This window comes from Culicoides brevitarsis, chromosome 1 (assembly GCF_036172545.1).
Source record: "Culicoides brevitarsis isolate CSIRO-B50_1 chromosome 1, AGI_CSIRO_Cbre_v1, whole genome shotgun sequence".
Taxonomy (NCBI): domain Eukaryota; kingdom Metazoa; phylum Arthropoda; class Insecta; order Diptera; family Ceratopogonidae; genus Culicoides; species Culicoides brevitarsis.
In genome coordinates this window covers 33,738,378-33,757,654 of record NC_087085.1, presented here as the reverse complement: position 1 = coordinate 33,757,654, position 19,277 = coordinate 33,738,378, and the positions used below count along the sequence as shown (strand labels likewise).

General features: G+C 29.8%; 4 protein-coding genes across 5 annotated transcripts; 1 reads left to right on the top strand and 3 right to left on the bottom strand.

Annotated features, from left to right (window-relative positions):
- Nucleotides 1-280: 280 nt before the first annotated feature.
- On the top strand, nt 281-4,873 carry LOC134828684 (cytochrome P450 4c3-like). Of its 2 annotated transcripts, none has more exons than XM_063841669.1 (5): nt 281-515; nt 3,280-3,736; nt 3,792-4,336; nt 4,392-4,574; nt 4,633-4,873. In XM_063841669.1, the coding sequence occupies exons 1-5, from the start codon at nt 344-346 to the stop codon at nt 4,791-4,793; spliced, it is 1,518 nt and encodes a 505-aa protein (XP_063697739.1). In that variant the 5' UTR covers nt 281-343; the 3' UTR covers nt 4,794-4,873. The 2 variants fall into 2 exon arrangements, with proteins under 2 accessions (XP_063697739.1, XP_063697747.1); XM_063841677.1 differs by lacking the exon at nt 281-515 and adding an exon at nt 3,015-3,217.
- On the bottom strand, nt 4,838-8,930 carry LOC134828673 (cytochrome P450 4d1-like). Its single transcript, XM_063841658.1, has 6 exons — nt 8,624-8,930; nt 6,174-6,557; nt 6,045-6,114; nt 5,670-5,988; nt 5,279-5,607; nt 4,838-5,222 (listed from the first exon to the last, which is right to left on the bottom strand). The coding sequence occupies exons 1-6, from the start codon at nt 8,778-8,780 to the stop codon at nt 4,964-4,966; spliced, it is 1,518 nt and encodes a 505-aa protein (XP_063697728.1). The 5' UTR covers nt 8,781-8,930; the 3' UTR covers nt 4,838-4,963.
- Nucleotides 8,931-10,528: 1,598 nt separating this feature from the next.
- Nucleotides 10,529-12,246, bottom strand: LOC134837689 (cytochrome P450 4d2-like). Its single transcript, XM_063853076.1, has 5 exons — nt 11,632-12,246; nt 11,297-11,567; nt 10,977-11,211; nt 10,736-10,918; nt 10,529-10,683 (listed from the first exon to the last, which is right to left on the bottom strand). Exons 1-5 carry the CDS (start codon nt 12,234-12,236, stop codon nt 10,529-10,531), a joined length of 1,449 nt encoding a protein of 482 aa, XP_063709146.1. The 5' UTR covers nt 12,237-12,246.
- Nucleotides 12,247-12,934: 688 nt separating this feature from the next.
- Nucleotides 12,935-19,118, bottom strand: LOC134837688 (cytochrome P450 4d8-like). The gene is made up of 5 exons (XM_063853075.1): nt 18,482-19,118; nt 18,131-18,407; nt 13,393-13,627; nt 13,152-13,334; nt 12,935-13,092 (listed from the first exon to the last, which is right to left on the bottom strand). The coding sequence occupies exons 1-5, from the start codon at nt 19,099-19,101 to the stop codon at nt 12,935-12,937; spliced, it is 1,473 nt and encodes a 490-aa protein (XP_063709145.1). The 5' UTR covers nt 19,102-19,118.
- Nucleotides 19,119-19,277: the final 159 nt, after the last annotated feature.

Genomic DNA, 19,277 nt, shown 5'->3' with positions numbered 1-19,277 from the left:
TGAGCGCATGTTGATTGATTGTTGCAAGTAACCGGTTTTTATGGATTCTTTTTTCCATATAACAAATTTTTCACGTTTCACGTAAATTTTTCTACTATTATAGGAGACAGTACGCGTAAATGTATCTATGGATAGAACTTTTTCTGAATAAATTGAATTACTCAGCAATTAATAACAGCACACACTGACAGATCGTATCAGATCACATCGGTTTGTTTAAAAACAAACAATTATTTAAAGCTTTTAATTTAGTGTTAAAAAGGTTCTGCACGTGAGAGGATCAATTTGTGATTAAGTCGCTGAAGAAATAGGTAGAAAAACTGCAAATTATTAGAAAATTGCGATGATTACGGTAATTTATGCTTTTATTGTCGGTTTAATTGGGGTGATAATTTATTGGGATATCGTGACGTATGGGAGGAATAATAAATATGGCAAAGAAAAGGCGATTTGGAGTCCACGAGGTATTCCGCCGTTCGGGCTTGCATTGGAATTTGCTGTTGCATCACAAGAAGGTAAGAATTTTTAATTGTTTTTGAATTAAATTTCACACACAAAATATCAATATTGATTAATTTTTTATCGATATTCGAATGATCTAAGATGTTATGTCATTGTTCTTGATTATTTTGAATTTCAATTGAAATTTTATATTATTTATTTTAAAATTCATTAAATAATGAATTATATTAATAAAATTAAATGAATTATTTTTTGATATATTTTTTTATTATCTTTTATTAATAATTTTTAATTATTTTAAAAATATATTAAATTTTAATTGAAATTCAAAATAATTTAATTAAACATTTTTATTATTTTTTTTATTTAAATTTATTTAATTTTATATTTAAAAATTTTGTTAATATTTGTCTCCAAATAAAATGCATTTTCTTATGCAAAATTAAAAGAATTTAGCAATATATTTATACTGTAAAATTGTAAAGTGAGAGGAATTCTTTGGAACTATTAGAGAACAAGTTTTTCTCGAACATATAAAAACATTTTTTCATCGAAGATTTATCCCATTTTATCGCATCGGATTATATCGCATTTATTTATAATTAAATTAGTCATTTATATGTAAAAAAGTGATAACATATGTGAGAAATACATTCAATGACATACTTGACATTGAACTTTAAGTAGGATAATTGTTAGCTAATGAGGTCATTTTGTCAAGTTTTACAACATTGTTATAAAAAAACTATAAAATTCATATTTTTTTATTAGAATTTTCATACAAAAAATTATGAATATTACTTTTGATGTCCTTTGGAATTTTTTGATTGACTATCACAAATTTTATGTATTTTTTAAGGTTTTTACATTAAAATATAATTATCTAATTTGATGCAAAGTTGTAAAAAATTATTGCTTTCATCTTCACTTCATGTATTAAAATTTTTGTAGAATAAATAAATATAGAAATCACACTTTTTGTAGTAATATCTGAGATTTTTTCATTTTTTGTACTTCAGAAGTAAATATATTTTTTTAAATATTTATTGAAAATTTATTTTTTTCAATAATTAAAAAAATAATAATAATGAGAAAATAATTATTTATGTAATTTATTTCTTAAAATTTTTTTTTGCTGGAAAATTTTCCATTATATATTAAAAAAACCATAATACTTGAGAAAATTAAAATAAAATGCATTAAAATAAAATGAGATGTCATTAAATCAAAATCACATTAAAAAATCAAATAAACCTTTAGTTCAAGCACGCAAGAGACTTCAGTGATATTTCCGGCCTCAAAGTAAACTGAACATTTTTCAGAATGTTTTTTTGCTTCGTTTTTGTTCTTTTCACAATTTGTGCAATTGAAGTGTTTTACAAGTTTTTTAAGGAAAATCCAAAGCTCATTCATGGACCACGAGGCTGGCCATTCATCGGCTTGGGACCAGAGTTCATGCGCGCCGGCAGCGAAGGCACGTTTTTTAAATTATAGAGTCAAAGATCTCCTCTCTTAGCTATTCTAATTCTCTCATAACGCTAAGTTTAACCCTAATAGATAGCGAATTGTAATTAGAACGCATTAAGTATCATGTGTTTGTAAACAAACTCTTCGGATTTCTCGTCCAAGGTTAGAATTCTGATAGAACGCATTTTTTGCATGTGTGTTATCTGTTGAAAGTGAACAAAAAATTTTTTAGTCTATGATTTTTAGACGGGTTTTGTGATGATAGGATTTATAAGGAGTTCATTTTATTTCATAAATTTAAATATTTTTAAAATTAAAAAAAAAATCAAAATTTTTAGTTTTGAAAAAAATTTTTTAGCATGGATTTTGTTCTTTTAAAATATTTTACATAAAAATTATTGAAGCTATATTTTAATAAAATGTTTACAGTTATTTTTATTATAATAATTTTTATAAAATTATTGCTAAAATGTTCTTAAAGCAATTTTAAATGTACATATCATCAATGGAAAAAAACCAAAATAACAAAATTATTGATTAACGGTAAAAAATTGTTCATACTTTTGTTACTTTGTATGAAAAAAAATATTTAAAAAAAAATTTACCAATTTTTTTTTTAATTTTGGACAAAACTTTTGAGTTTAATTTAGAGTGCCATAAATTAAAAAAATTAATCAAATTTTAATTTTTTTTTTAATTATTAAAAAAAATTAACTAACTGTTGAAATTTTCGATTAGTAATTTTTAATCATTTTTTTAATTAAATTTTTTAAAATTTATTTTTTTCCATACCTAATTTTATATTTTTTTTTCTTTTTTGCAAAATAGAAATTTTTTTTATTTTTTTTTCAAAATGCCCTTTAAAAAATTATTAAATAAAAAAAAAGATTATCATTTTTATTTTGGTCAACGGATAATAATAATTAGATAAGATACGCACGCCGATAATTCATTGTTTTTTTTAAACGCGACTTTTTCTTGACATTTTTTTATTACATGTTGTTTTGATCGCAGCTATAAATTAATGATATTTTGCATTCTTGATTCATTCAGACACGAGATTTCGAAGAGACAGCTCGTACTTTACAAATAAATAATTTTTAATAATTTTCGTTGTGAAAAATGTTCCTATTATTAATCACGGTTTTGCTAACGAGCATCTTAGCTTCGTTAATTTTCAGGAAAATTCAGAAAAATAGTTTTGACCGTGACGTCACACGAATTAAGGGACCTTTGGGTTATCCACTTGTTGGAAACGGTTTAGAATTTATTTTGCCAGATTCTGTTGGTCCGTTAAAAAAAAAAGAAAAATAAATTAAAAAAAAATAATTTATTTTAAATATTTTTCAGAAACCTTTAAGAAAATTATTTGGTATGCACAAACATGGAATTATCGTTTGAGAGCGTATGCAGCATGGCATCGTTTTGTTTTGGTTGCCTTGCCCGAAGATATTGAAGTAATTATGACGGATCAACGGTTCTTGGAGAAATCTCATGACTACAATGTGCTTCACAAGTGGTTGCAAGATGGCTTATTAACGGTCAGCAAGAAGCCAAAATGGCAAACTCGCAGAAAAATTCTCACACCGGCGTTTCACTTTAGCATTTTGGAGGATTTTGTGCAAGTTATGAACCAACAAGCAACGATTTTGACAAAAATATTGCAGAAACACGTGAATGACGATGGATTTGATATTGTCCCGTACATCAGTTTGTACACGATGGATGTCATTTGCGAGACGAGCATGGGCACGAAGGTAAATGCGCAAACAGATGTCAATTCCTCATACGTCAAAGCTGTTGTCGAGTAAGTTTTCACCTGTAAAATAAATAAAAAAATTAATTTCAATAAAATTTTTCAGAGTAAGCTCAATTCTTTTTTGGCGCATGCATCATTTCTTGGCTCGTGATGATTGGTATTGGCGATGGACTCCCCAAAAGAAGCGTCACGATCAACTTGTCCAGCTAATTCATGATCACACAGAGAAAATTATTGAAACGCGTCGCGAAGAAAAGCTCAAAATGCGCAAAAAATCCATCGAATCCGAAGATATTGGGATCAAAAAACGCACTGCCTTGCTCGATATATTGCTAGATTCAACCGTAAATGGCCAAAAGTTATCCAACATGGATATTCTTGAGGAAACTGACAACTTTATGTTTGCTGGACATGATACTACAACGTCAGCGATCAACTTTTTGCTGTACAACTTGGCAAAACATCAAGACGTTCAACAGAAATTGTATGAAGAGATCGTAGATGTGCTTGGAACGGACAAAGATGCATCTTATACAGTGAATGACTTGAGTAATTTTAAATATTTCGAAATGGTTCTTAAGGAATCGCTTCGATTGTATACTCCTGTGCCAATTATTGGGCGATATTTGCGAGAAGATGTCGAAATTAGTGAGTATTTGTGTAAAAAAAGTAATTTCAAATTAAATTTTTAATTTTATTTTAGATGGCGTTGTTTATCCGAAAGATCACAACATCTTGTTAGGCCTCTATATGATGCACCGTAACCCAAATGTCTTTCCAGAACCAGAGAAATTCATTCCCGAACGTTTTTCCGAACAAAGAAGTCATGAAAAGAAAAATGCGTTCAGTTATGTGCCATTTTCCGGCGGTTATCGTAATTGCATTGGTAAGAAAATTTCAAAATTTAATAAAAAATCATATTTTAAGCGATTTTTTTCTTTTAGGACAACGATTTGCTCAATTAGAAATCAAATTAGTAACAGCCCGAATCCTGCAAAACTTCCATCTCGAGCTTGCTGATCCGAATTTCGAACCCATATTGACAGCAGAACTCATTCTGAAGCCCGTAAATGGGATAGTTGTAAAGTTGAAACCCCGTAATTAGGGATTTTGTGATAATTTTTGAATTTTGTGTAGAGGATGTACTAAAAATCAAACAGAATTTATTAAAATAAAATGATTTATTTACAAAAATCACACCATTTTCTTATATAAGTCACGTTTAACACATGTTTGAGCGTCGTTAGGGATAAAAAAAAAAGTAGAAGTACAAATTTAATACACTCTTGGTTTAATTTTCAATTTAATACCATTCGCTGGCTTAAGTATCAACTCCGCAAGTAATGTCGGTTTAAAGTCTGGTTCGCCCAATTCAAACTCATAGTGCCGCAACAACTTCGAAATAGCAGATTTGATTTCGTACTGTGCGAATTTCTGTCCTATGCAGTTGCGGAAACCAGCGGCAAACGGCACATACGAAAAAGGGTTCTTGAGGTCAGCATTTTTTTCTGCTGCATGACGCTCGGGAATGAATCTAAAAATAAATTTAGATGAATTTTCGTCGAATTTTAGTTAAATACTGACACTTACGCTTCTGGATCTTTGAAATATTTGGGATTATGATGCATGGCATTGATGAAGACCACAAGAGTACTTCCAGCGGGATAGAGTTTGCCATTGAGAACGACATCTTCGCGCGTTTGCCGATTAATCATCGGTACAGGAGGGAACACACGCAACGATTCTTTCAGCACCAAATCCAAATAATGCAAATCGTTCAGTTTTCTCAAAGTAATTGGTTCACTTGCATCGGGTCCCATCACTTCAACAATTTCATCGAAAACTTTTTTCTGGATTTCTGGATATTTGGCCAAATTATAGAGCATAAATTCGATCGAAGATGTCGTCGTGTCGTGTCCCTAAAATAAAATTTTCAATAAAAAAGTGATTTTTTACAACAAAAAAATCAAAAATCCCTCACAGCAAACATGAAATTGTTGACTTCCTCTTGAATATCAGCATCAGTCAATGGTTGTCCTTCGTGTTTCGCATTCAAAAGTAAGTCCAACAAAGCAAGACGCTTCTTGACACCAAATTCTTCTTCATCCTTCTTCGATGCTTCATCAACACTGGCATTGTTTGCTTCAAATTCCTTACGTTTTTTGCCAATTACTTGCATGACAAAGTCTTGGATGCGATTAACGAGGTATTCTTGACGTTTTGACTGCGGCATGAAACGATAAATCCAACTTTCACGGGCAAATACGTTGAAAATTCGCCAATATAACAACGCGGATATTCTAAAAAGTTGAAAATTGTTAAAATATTATCGAAATTTGATGGATTCAACACTCACTCGACTATATTGCTGACATATTCGTTATCCAAATCCTTTTGTACGTCCATTTTGATGCCCATTGCAGTTTCTAAAATCAAATTTTTTTTTAAATTTTATAAAATTTTTCAATTTTTAAAAATTTCTCACCGCAAATGACATCCAAGGCATAAAGTGTCACATAAGGACACACATCAAAGCTCCCTCCGTTCAGTTCTTTCTTCATTAGATCCACCAAAATGTCAGCTTTGGAGTCAAATGTGGCAACAAAGTCATCTAAAATCTTGAAATGGAAGGCATGCGTGAGGATCTTGCGTCGTGCATGCCATTTGGGTCCATGGGAGATGAGCAAACCACCGCCAAGCCATTTCTCGAAGAAATAATATTCATTTGACTTTTCCAAAACCTTGTTGCTGGTGAGAATTGCTTCAATATCCTCCGGATTGGAGACAATTACGAAGTAATCGGCACCCAAAATGATGCGAAATCGTGTTCCATACTGCTTTTCGAGCTCTGTTAACTTCTTGAAGGTAGCTGAAATGAAATCCAGTATTAAAAAAAAGTTGTACAATAAACTTGTATGGCTTAAAAATCGCTTGAATCAAATGCAAATCATCTAGTAAACAACTAACAATGCAATGTCATTCATAAAAAGTGCAATATTCACGTGCGCATCATTGTTCTACACAGAATCCATTCGTTGTTAACATGCATTCAAGCAATTATCGCGAAAAAATAACAAAATATCAACACGATTTCTTGAATGAATAGACAGATACAGATTTGCATGTGCGCCATACACACCGCAAAACCGGTTGGCTTTCCTTGACAATGAAAATTTTTTAACTTAATAACACACTTTACTCATTATCCGCGAGGAAATCGACAAAAGTGGTAATTAAATGTGACTTACGGGCAATGACAATGCAGTCACTCAACCAAATGTAGGTTAGTGAGTGCATTCTAACAAAGTGAAAAGTAATTCCTTGTCGAAGGACGTGCATGAATCGTAAAGTTAATGAGTTACCATCAATGCAAATGGCTCAAATGCAACACGCAAACACTCATTTTCCTTGGGTGTGAATAAATTCTTGCTTTTTTCTTTGTTTCCAGAACTTTTAATGCACATAAAAAATTTTTAATTAGCGTTCAATGAAGATTCTGATGAGATTATGTGTAGGAAATTAAACAAAGATGTATTAAAATTGATTGAAAGAACAATTGGTCGAGAAGATAGATCACAAGTTGCTAATTAAAAATAACTTATATCAGAATTTCAATTAGAATTTTTTAAAGAGCTCAGATTAATTTTATTATTTTATTTTGAAAAGAATTTAATATTTTTTAACGTAAATTTTTCAAAAATTTTAATTAATTAATTTTATTATTATTTTTTTTTTAATTTTATTTATTTTATTTTTTTTACAAGAATTTAATTTTTTAACGTAAATTCTTAAAAATTTTAATTAAGGCGAATTAATTTAATATTTTCATTTTTTGTCCTATGAGGATTTTCTCGAGGGGGGGGGAAATAAAAAAATAAATATTTTTGAATTTTTTGTTTGTAATTTTTTAACGTTTTTAGACGTTAAACGTTGATTCTTAACATTTATTTAATTTTAGTTTATATTATTTTAAAATTTGAACTTAAAAGTAAAGAAAAATCAACAAAATCTCCCAAAATAAAAATTTTTGAAAAAAAATAATTTTGGTCACGTGACTTTCAAAAAAATGTTTTTCAACATTTCAATAGAAAATGTCGTAATTAAGCAAATTTCTTTAGTTTTTTGTATAATTTTACCATAAACAGTAATTTTTCATGATTTTTTAATATAAAAATTACAAAATATGTCAAAAATATTTGTATTTTATATTTAATTTTTATTTTTCCCCCTGAATTTTTTCAACAAAATCCGAGGGGGGGGAGACAAAAAATGGATATATTAAATTTATTCGCCTAATTAATTTTATTATTTTTTTTAAATTTTATTTTCAAAAAAATTTAAACTTTTTAACGTAAAATTTTAAGCAATTAAAAAAAATAAATATAAAAAAAATATTTTTTCTTGTTTAATTTTTTTCGAGTTCTTCACTTAACAACATAAAAAATTCTAAATACAAAGTTCAATTTTAGCTTACATCAACTTTTAAGTTCTAACTTCTTGAAAAATCTTTGACCTTGTCATTAAAATTGTTCACTTCTTGAACTTCCATAGTAATTCGCATTACTTCATGAGCTCAAATATTTTTAAAAATCATCATTTGCTGATTAGAAGAAACCTGTTTCTTCATAAATTCACAATTTAAACATTTTTTTCTAACATTTTCTGACCTTGAGTCAAGTTCAACACTGATCACAACAAAAAAAAACTAATACTTTGTAAATAAAAAGCCGCTTTGCGCGTAATATAAGTAAATAGATTTCACACATTTGTTGATATTGTTATTCTATTACGACTTATATATCACACATTGCGCGCTCACACGTCACTTAAATAGGTCGCTTCGATGATAATGGCCTAGATTTTGTAATTAAAAGTTCTCATCTCGAAAGATTTTCTTCGGAAGATGCGAGAAATATATATTTTTTTTTGAGGTACCTTCTGCTCCAATTCCGATAAAGTCGAGGGCGTTTCCCAAAATAGGCAAGGCTGGAGGTCCCGCGATAAGCTTATCATGCTTGCCAAAACTGAATTTTTGCTTGCAATATACAAACAGGTAAAACAACACTGTGAGACTTAGGATGAGAACCAACATTTTGTATTGACGTCACAATTTTTTCTATGCGTTTCGTTCTTTTTTCCGCTTTTAAACTCGTATTTTCTGTCGTTTTCTGTTTTGCTTTGGTCGTTCGTCAACCTATTTTTTTTTTTCGCAGAGAATTTGTAAAATGTGACTCGACACGACACGAGCTCAAAACAAACTGACGCGAAAAATCACTCAGTCGTCGCGCGTCGTGTCGTACGGAATCGCGCACACCTTCGCGCACACATATTCATCCTCCTGATAACTTGTATAGCTTCTATAAATGAGAAAAAGTGGTTTTTAATAACTCGATTTAGAACAAAAAGAAGTTATAAATTCATCGGAATCAATAAAAACGGTAAACAGGCAACTTGCACTTTTGAAAATTCTAAAGTTTTTATGAATTTTTAATGAAATTGTTGTTTATATGGGTGGGAAATAGGCAAGATGTTGCTTGTTTTTTAATAATTAATAAGCTCTTTTATCAGTTTTTGCTGATAAGGAGCTGACACACCTGGATTTATGTAAAGTTATCTGAAAAATTGATGAAATAAACAATGATATGAAAGATTTTAATCGTAAAACGTGTTTTGGCGGTTATCTAATAAGTATGGGATGATGAGTTTAAAAGACCTTTGGCCATTGTTGATAACATTTATTTTTATGGAATTTTACTAAAAAAAAAGATTAATTTGATTTTATTTTTACTCAGAATTTACTTATAAGCTATTGTTTCACTTTGAAAGTCATTAAAGTTTAAAAAAATAAAATTATTAAGAAATTATTAAAAAGTTATTATTTATTAATTCTAAAAACTTACGATTTATTATAAATTGGCATAGTTTGGATTTTTAATTTTTTTTTAATTTTAATTATTTTTTTTTTGTTTATTTAAAAATCTTTTTAATTTAAAAAATATTTACTTGACATTTTTTAATTTTGACTTTGGCTTAAAAAATTAAAATCATTTTTGTTAAAAGTTGTTTAAAATATTTTTTAAACTTACTTATTAATTATTGATTAATTTATTTTTTTAATTATTTATATTTTTGATTTCAATTATTAAAAATAATAAATTTAATTAAATATATTAATATATGAATTAAAAAAAATTAAATAAAATATCTTGACCATTGACCAATTTCTTTGATAAAAAAATCGGTTGATAATAGTGCATTTAATTTCCTGCCTAAGATACCTTCATCGGAAGTCTTCTCCTTATCAACTTACACGGTCAAGAACTTTTCTTAAGACCTTCTATAAATAAATACTTATCACCTGTAGATTGAAAGATTTTTACTGATTCCATCCCTCATCCCAAAAACAACTTCGTTCATTGAAATTTCTAACCGCGTTACTTCATTTTTTTTATTTAACTGCAGTTTGCATGCTAATTGCATTTCAATATTGCAAAAAATCCTATTTTAACACATTTCATTTGTTTGCGTGAGAATTACAAAAATGAAACATTTGCTCATTGATATTCAATACAAATATTGACGATCAATAGTTTGCAAATTGTTTAGACAATTAATTATTTATTAAACTACGTCAACTAATCCATTTCAACTATGAACGAAGCCGATTAAAATGTCAAAAGAACAAAGATGACTTTCAAACTTTTTTTTGAAAAATTAATTGAATTCTAATCGAAAACGTGAGTGAAATTGCAGTTTTTGCGCGCTAATGAGACATCCTTAAAGTATGCAATGAAAATCAATATTTTTTTTAAATAAATTTTTAATCACCCGTTAATATTTTCAGCGCGACAGTAATTTAACCCACATGCCATTGAACGGCTTAATGACAATATCCCAAGAAAGTTCTGGTTCAAATCCTTCTTTCAAAACAATTTTGTACGAAGTCAACATTTTTACAATGAATGTTTTCATCTCATATTCCGCAATTTTGTTACCTGAAATGAAAAATTCATTAAAATTCTTATTTTCAAAAAATTAAAAAATTACCTCGACATGAGCGAACGCCTGGTGCAAATGCAAAAAAGTTAAAAATATTGTCATTTTCAACGCTTTTTGTAACGTCATGTCTTTCTGGCAAGAATTTTTCGGGATCTGGATAGTTTTCGGAACTATGATGTGCATTATAGAAGCTTAGAACGAACGTTGTGTTGACAGGATAGGTATATCCATCTAAATTAAAAACGAGAATTTTAATTTTATGAAATTTTAATGAATGCTTTTTTCTTACTTAGCACCAAAGCTTCTGGATTTGTACGAAAAACTGCAAAGCCAGGAGGATACATTCTCAAAACTTCTCGTATCACTAAATTTGTGTATCTCAGTGTGTTCAATGAATGAATGGTAAGTGCCTCTTTTGGATTTATATTTTCCTTGATTTCTTGATAAACTTTTTCCTGAACTTCTGGGTATTTGGCCAAGCAGTAGATGAGGAAAGTGAGTGCAGAAGTCATAGTGTCGAGTCCCTGTTATTCGAAAATACGTATATTTTTCCATATAACGAATCATGGGAATATGAACGAAGTTAAAAATTAAAATCGAGAGACTTACAGCAAAAATGAAAGAAAGTAAGTCATCTTGCATCTGTTCATCATTCATTGGCAGACTGGCTTGACTAACACTGTATAAATGATCGACGAAAATTTTATGTTCTTCTAACGGTATTGATCCCTTTTTCTTCGTTCTTTCAATTGACTCTTGGATATAGACCCGACACTCTTTTGTCATTCGTTGACTTTCTTTAAATTTTTGTGTGAACGAAAAAAGAAAATAGTTTCTGTAGATTGGATGTACCAACCGCGACATAGTAATATTTACATTTCTTGAAAAGTTAAAAAAAAAAACAAAAAATGATTAGAATTTTTACCAAACTTGTCAAAATTTACTTGTTCACATTATGCTGGAAATTTGTTGGATTTTCGTGTGAATTATTCCGATTTCCAAGAGTAAGTTCGTTAATTACATCCATGGCAAATGACTCAATATTGTGGTAAATATTAAAATCGACTTCCATATTATTTTGCATGGCTTTAACAATATTTTTACTGTGATACTCAAACACGGGTACACTGTTTTCCACAAATTTCATATTTAAAAACGGATAATATTGCTTCATTTTTAGCTTCCATTTATCACCATCTGCTATGAAAATACTGTCTCCAAGCCACGGTTTAAGGTATTGATATTCATAAGGGCGATCCAGCATATTTTTATTCGTCAAAATAGCCTTGATGTCTTTCTGTTCCGACATAAAGACGTATAAGTGATTTCCAAGGAGACCATAAAATTTCCCTCCATGCTTCTTAAATTGATTGTTCACTTTGTTGAAGATGTCTCTGCCATCTCGGCAGTACATGCCAAGGGCACTTCCAACAATCGGAAATGTCGGGCAACTTGGAATCCCTTTGAGAATTATCTTGAGAGATTGAAGTCGTTTGTATGAGACTATAAAATAGGCGACAAAACAAATTGCAAGAACGTATGAGAGCATTTTTTGTTGAACTCTTTTCGCCTTCAAACACTAAACTAAAAATTGTTTAAATTCAACAATGTACTTTTATACTCAAGAAACGGATTTAGCATTTCTCGTTAAAAAATGTAATAAAATCGAACATGCAACTAAAATGTGCTATTTGATATTCATCTAAAATAACAGATGATGTACAAATGATTAAATAATGATATGTAAAAATGTAAGAAATTGCGTGCACTTGAATTGATCTAAATTCCGTTACAAGGTTTTAGTGTAAAATATTAGCTTCAAATCCTTAATATAATGCAATTTTATATTCACTTAAAATTTTTACGATTTTTTTCCTGAATCAATTTCTTAAAATTTCGAAGACGTCACAAAGATTTTTGGTTAACTCCCGTTGAAATCTTGGAATAAACTAAGCTAAAATCGAGGCTAAAATACATTAAACTTCAAAAGTATATTGACTATTTGTTATGTCTTTAACACTTTTTTAAATATATCAAAAAACAATGTTGATAATTAAATACTCTTAAAATCTCTAATTTTGCGGTATTGTCATTTTGACTGCCTTATTTTCCTTACAAGTCTTTTTAAATTTAAATCCAATTCGTTTCTAGAATAATAAATATAGGTGAAAAATAAATAAAGATCGAGTTAAACGAAATTGAAATCACTAAGACTTTTTTACTAGATTTTCAACAGATTTAAAAGGATCATTGGCGAGCAGTTAATGTGATCCAAATTCCGTTATAAGGTTTCAAAACAACATCATATGCAATATCGGGCTCAAAACCGTCTTTTATCTCGATTTTGTATTCGTTCAATAATTTTATCATAAAAATTTTCATCTGGAACTCGGCAATTCTATTTCCTGTAAAATATTAAATTTATGACATATTTAAAACAAAACGGATAAATAGAAGAACCTACCTTTGCAAGGTCTAATACCCGGAGAAAATGCAAGAAAATTAAATACATTGTTAGTTTCTACGCTCTTTACGTCTTCGTGTCGTTCGGGCATGAATTTTTCTGGATCTTCAAAGTTCCGTGGATTATGATGAGCCTTGTAAATATTCACGGCGAACGATGTGCCAGCGGGATAAAGGATTCCATCTGAAATTAGGTAATTGTTTAAATATTAAAAAAACAAAAAAAAAATTTTTTTTTCTACTTATTTCGATGTCTTCAGGCGTGACTCTTAAAACTACAGGCGCAGAAGGATACATTCGAAGTACTTCTCGCATCACCAAATGCGTGTAATGTAGTTTATTTATGGCTTGAATGGTAAGCGACTCATTCGGATTAATATTTTTTTTGATTTCTTGATAAACTTTTTCTTGAACATCTGGATATTTGCCCAAACAGTAAGTCAGGAAGGACAGAGCGGATGTCATAGTGTCGTGTCCCTATAAAAAGCGAAATTAATACAATATTTAAAAAATAGAGAAAGTAGTCGTCTAAAGAACGACATACTATACCGCATTTCGATGTTATATATCTACGATGTTTTGTACCTCAATTCACATTTTCGTACTCCTCATGACCCTTTCGCAATTTCATACACATTCAAATCAAAACCATGTCAAAGAAAAAATTTTTTTTCAATTTCAATTTTTTGGCAGTTTTGAGTTATAAAATGATTAAAAATGATAAATTAGAGCCCTCTGACAAATTTTTATCCATTTGGAGCAAGATTTGACAAAAATGCTTTGACACAGTTTTTGACACAGTTTTTGATTTAGTTTTGCTCTTGATTTAGTTTTCAAAACAAAACTATGTCAAAGAAATTTTTTTTTTCAGTTTCAATTTTTTGGCAGTTTTGAGTTATAAAATGATTAAAAATGATAAATAAGAGCCCCTTTGATAAATTTTTATCCATTTGGAGAAAGATTTGACAAAGGATTGATTTAGTTTTGCTCTTGATTTAGTTTTCAAAACAAAACTATGTCAAAGGAAAAAATTTTTTTCAGTTTCAATTTGAAGATATCAAATTTTTTCGAATTTTTTTGCATAAATATTGACCATTAAAACTTTTTTAATCAGTATGAGTTACAAAATGATTGTCGAAAAAAAATGATAAATTAGAGCCCTCTGACAAATTTTTATCCAAGCAAGATTTGACAAAAATGGCTTTGACACAGTTTTTGACAAATTCACAGTTTTTTCTTGATTTAGTTTTCAAAACAAAACTATGTCAAAGGAAATTTTTTTTTCAGTTTCAATTTTTTGGCAGTTTTGAGTTATAAAATGATTAAAAATGATAAATTAGAGCCTTCTGACAAATTTTTATCCATTTGGAGCAAGATTTGACAAAAATGGCTTTGACACAGTTTTTGATTTAGTTTTTTTCTTGATTTAGTTCAAAACAAAACTTGTCAAAGAAAATTTTTTTTTTCAGTTTCAATTTTTTGGCAGTTTTGAGTTTTAAATGATTAAAAATGATAAATTAGAGCCCTCTGACAAATTTTTATCCATTTGGAGCAAGATTTTCAAAAATGACACAGGACTTTGACACAGTTTTTGACACAAAACTTGATGTCAAAGTTTTCAAAAAAAATTTTTTTTTTCAGTTTCAATTTTTTGGCAGTTTTGAGTTATAAAATGATTAAAAATGATAAATTAGAGCCCTCTGACAAATTTTTATCCATTTGGAGCAAGATTTGACAAAAATGGCTTTGACACAGTTTTTGACACAGTTTTTGATTTAGTTTTGCTCTTGATTTGGTTTTCAAAACAAAACTATGTCAAAGAAATTTTTTTTTTCAGTTTCAATTTTTTGGCAGTTTTGAGTTATAAATTGATTAAAAATGATAAATTAGAGCCCTCTGACAAATTTTTATCCATTTAGAGCAAGATTTGTCAAAAATTGCTTTGACACAGTTTTTGACACAGTTTTTCTCTTGATTTAGTTTTCAAAACAAAACTGTGTCAAAGAAAATTTTTTTTTTTCAATTTCATTTTAAAATGATTAAATTGATAACACACACGACAAGTCGAGTTTAATGCCGCATTTTTTCTTCGAAATGCGGTAAAAATTTGTTGAGAACTTACAGCAAACATTGTACTAAGCATCTCATCTTGCATTTCAACATCACTGACAGGCCTGTGACGTGCGTTAATACAACATAAATAATCACAAAAGGACTTTGCATCCTTCAGCGACATCGACTCGAATGCTTTTTTCTTCGTTTTTTCGATAATTTCTTGGATGAATGCACGACATTCTTTCGTCAATTGTTCGCTTCTTCTGTATTGACTTGTAAAAGAGTATAAAAAGTCGTTTCTGAACAATGGATGTCTAACGCGCCACATGATGATTTTCACATTTCTAAAAGAGAAATTTTAAAGAAGTCAAATTCACGTGTTTTGATAGATGAGATAGACCTTACTCTTCAATGTAATGTTGAATATTCACAGATTTCTCATGCGTGTTGTTACGCAGTCCTAAGGTAATTTCACAAACAGTATCTATCGCAAAGGCTTCCATTATGTGATATACATCAAAAGCGACGCCTGTATCAACATTTTTTCGGATCGCCTTAACAAGATTGTCCATATGGTGTTCCAAGACTGGTATACTATCCTTAATTGTTTTCGTATTGAAAAATGAAAACAGTTCCTTTCTTTTAATCTTCCAAGCATCAGAACTAGCAAGAAAAACACTATCACCGAGCCACGGCTTAAAAAATCGATATTCAGCTTGTCGATCGACCATCAGTTTTTTGTTCGTCAAAACTGGAGTAATATCATCTTGATGCGACATCACTACATAAACCCGATTTTCTAATAGACCGTAAAATTTATCTTCATTAATTTTAAAGTTGCTTTCTATCTTTTTGAAAAAGTCTCGACTGTCTCTGGTGTGCATAGAAATTGCACATCCAATAAAAGGAAGAATTGGAAGACTTTTTATCGTTGTAAACGTTTTTTTGAGAGTTCGTCGTTTTTGTTCCTCACAAATCAACAAGTATCCGAAAAGGCATAACGCGAGAACAAGTAAGTGAAACATTTTCTAATGATTCTGATCTTTTCAAATCGACGTGAAGGAATAGACTGACTTTATTTTTAGAACCGTTGTTCAGATAAAGTTTTTTCCTCACATAAATAATGTTAGAACATTGAAAAAATCAACAGGTAATATTTTAATTAAAACCAGTGAAGTTTATGTTTTGTAAAATTTTGTGTGACAAATTGATGAATATTTATTAAAATTATTTTTCGATTCAAATAAACTATGAATAAATTAATTATTTAATTGTAACGCAAACGAAACACAAGATAATTTCTGACTTAAATTACATTTTATTTTATTTTGTGCGACAAATCACATTATAATTATTTAGTTATTTATTATTATTTTTCATTTAAATTATCAATAAATTATAAATAAATTCAGTTTTGGATTGTTAATTTAAAGGTGAAAACAAAAGTATTTCCTTTATTTCATGTTTTCTTCAATTACATCTTATTAATAATCTTATGGTCCTTGATGGTAATGTAATTACATTCTCGCAAAAACTATAGAAGCAGATGTTTGAGTAAGTATGATTTTTATTATGATTTTATTTTTTTAAAAACATAACTAACATAACACTTTTTCAGCTACTTAATGTGTTTAAACATTTTAAAAGACTCAAAACAGATTTTAAAACTTGAATAAAGTAGAACAAAATTCTCTTGTTTGATATTTGGAGATGGTTTGGCGTTTTCAAACAATAAACTAATGGATGTAGAAGACTAATGTTAAGTACACAATTTTTTTTGCTAATGATCATAAAAATGAAAAGCCCTTAGGTTTTCGAGGTATCTAGGTGCATCCAAAATATACGGAAAATCAAATTGAATATACAAAGCGATACATTAGAAAAAAGTTTTGGATTCTTCGTGGAGCTTTTTTACCAGCGATATACACAAAAGCAGAAATTGAACAAAATAGTAAGTTCCCTAACGACGCTTACTTTTGAGCAAAGTTGCAATTGGACTAATAATTCAGAAGTCAACATCCTCTATGCAGTTTTTGGAGATATTTTTCCCGATACGCTCAATACAGAAAAATTAAATATGAATTCTGATTAAAAACACATGTATATATGAATAGAATACACCAACAAAGGAAAACATTATTTAAAAATTATAAATCCTACTGGTTACAAGGGATTATTGACGAGCAGCTAATTTAATCCAAACGCCATTGTAAGGTTTTAAAACAACATCATAAGAAATAACGGGCTCAAAACCGTCTTGCAGCTGGATTTTGTATTCATTCAATAATTTTATCATAAAAGTTTTCATCTGAAACTCGGCAATTTTGTTTCCTGTTGAACAAAAAAAAACTTTAACGTAAGGCAAGTGAAATTTAAAAGTCCTACCTCTGCAAGGTCTCATACCCGGAGAAAATGTGAAAAAATTGAATGCATTGTTGTTTTCCACGCTTCTTACTTTTTCGTGTCGTTCAGGCATGAATTTTTCCGGATCAACATAATTTCGTGGATTATGATGGGCATTATAAATACTCAAAACGAACGATGTGCCAGCGGGATAAAGGATTCCATCTGAAATTAATTGTTTAAATATTGAAAATCATGAGAAAACTTGATTTTTTCTACTTATTTCGATGTCTTCAGGCGTGACTCTTAAAACCACAGGCGCAGAAGGATACATTCGAAGCACTTCTCGCATCACCAAATGCGTGTAATGTAGTTTATTTATGGCTTGAATGGTAAGTGACTCATTCGGATTAATATTTTTTTTGATTTCTTGATAAACTTTTTCTTGAACATCTGGATATTTGCCCAAACAGTAAGTCAGGAAGGACAGAGCGGATGTCATTGTATCGTGCCCCTATAAAAAGCGAAATCAATAGAATATCAAAGTAGGTAATATCGAATCTGATCTGATAGAAAACTTACAGCAAACACTGTACCAAGGATCTCATCCCGCATTTCTTCATCACTGATGGGCATGTGGCGTGCGTTAATACAACACAAATAATCACAAAAGGATTTTGCATCCTTCAGTGACATCGATTCAAATGCCTTTTTCTTTGTTTTTTCAATAATTTCTTGGATAAATGCACGACATTCTTTCGTCAATTCTTCGCTTCTTCTGTATTTACTTGTCAAAGAGTATAAAAGGTCATTTCTGAACAGTGGATGTGTAGCGCGCCACATGATGATTTTCACATTTCTGAAAAGAAAATTTTAAAGAGGTCACATTCTAGATTTTCCTCGGAAAAAATATCTTTTCTATATAGAACGTACTCTTCAATGCAATGTTGAATATTCACAGATTTCTCATGCGAGTTGTTACGCAGTCCTAAGGTAATTTCACAAACAGTATCTATCGCAAAGGCTTCCATTATGTGATATACATCAAAAGCGACGCCTGTATCAACATTTTTTCGGATCGCCTTTACAAGATTGTCCATATGGTGTTCCAACACGGGTATACTATCCTTAATTGTTTTCGTATTGAAAAACGAATAAAACTCCTTTCTTTTTCTGTTCCAGGCATCAGAGCTAGCAACAAAAATACTATCACCGAGCCACGGCTTAAAAAACCGATATTCAGCTTGTCGATCAGCCAGCAGTTTCTTGCTTGTCAAAATTGGAGTAAAATCAGCTTGATGCGACATTAATACGTAAACCTGATTTTCCAAGATACCGTAAAACGTATCTCCATATATTTTGAAGTATGATTGTAGTTTTTTAAAGAAATCTCGACCGTTTCTGGTGTGCAGGGAGATCGCAGAACCAATAAAAGGAAGAATTAGAAGACTTTTTAACGTTGGAAACATTTTCTTGAGGGCTCGTCGTTTTCGTTCCTCACAAATCAACAAGTATCCGAAGAGGCATAACGCGATAACAAGTAAGTGAAACATTTTCTAATGATTCTGATCTCTTCAGATCGACGTGAAGAAAGAGACTGACTTCCTTTTTAGAACATTGTTTACATGAAGTTTTATTTCTTATAACGTTATTTAGAACCAATTAATAATAAAAACAAGTGAAATTTATCTTTGTACTAGACCTTTACTGTTCACATGCGAGATAATTT

Bases quoted from the DNA above. Each gene is read 5' to 3' on its own strand.
- LOC134828684 (XM_063841669.1), top strand. From the start codon at position 344: ATGATTACGGTAATTTATGCTTTTATTGTCGGTTTAATTGGGGTGATA. The intron at 3,737-3,791 runs GTAAGTTTTCAC...AAAATTTTTCAG, and splicing joins TACGTCAAAGCTGTTGTCGA to AGTAAGCTCAATTCTTTTTT. The intron at 4,575-4,632 runs GTAAGAAAATTT...TTTTTCTTTTAG, and splicing joins CGGTTATCGTAATTGCATTG to GACAACGATTTGCTCAATTA.
- LOC134837689 (XM_063853076.1), bottom strand. From the start codon at position 12,236: ATGCTCTCATACGTTCTTGCAATTTGTTTTGTCGCCTATTTTATAGTC. The intron at 11,212-11,296 runs GTAAGTCTCTCG...TTCGAATAACAG, and splicing joins TACTTTCTTTCATTTTTGCT to GGACTCGACACTATGACTTC. The intron at 10,919-10,976 runs GTAAGAAAAAAG...TTTTTAATTTAG, and splicing joins TCCAGAAGCTTTGGTGCTAA to ATGGATATACCTATCCTGTC.
- LOC134828673 (XM_063841658.1), bottom strand. From the start codon at position 8,780: ATGTTGGTTCTCATCCTAAGTCTCACAGTGTTGTTTTACCTGTTTGTA. The intron at 5,989-6,044 runs GTGAGTGTTGAA...TCAACTTTTTAG, and splicing joins TATGTCAGCAATATAGTCGA to AATATCCGCGTTGTTATATT. The intron at 5,608-5,669 runs GTGAGGGATTTT...ATTTTATTTTAG, and splicing joins TCAACAATTTCATGTTTGCT to GGACACGACACGACGACATC.
- LOC134837688 (XM_063853075.1), bottom strand. From the start codon at position 19,101: ATGTTTCACTTACTTGTTATCGCGTTATGCCTCTTCGGATACTTGTTG. The intron at 18,408-18,481 runs GTACGTTCTATA...TTTTCTTTTCAG, and splicing joins ATTCAACATTGCATTGAAGA to AAATGTGAAAATCATCATGT. The intron at 13,335-13,392 runs GTAGAAAAAAAA...ACCTAATTTCAG, and splicing joins GCCTGAAGACATCGAAATAA to ATGGAATCCTTTATCCCGCT.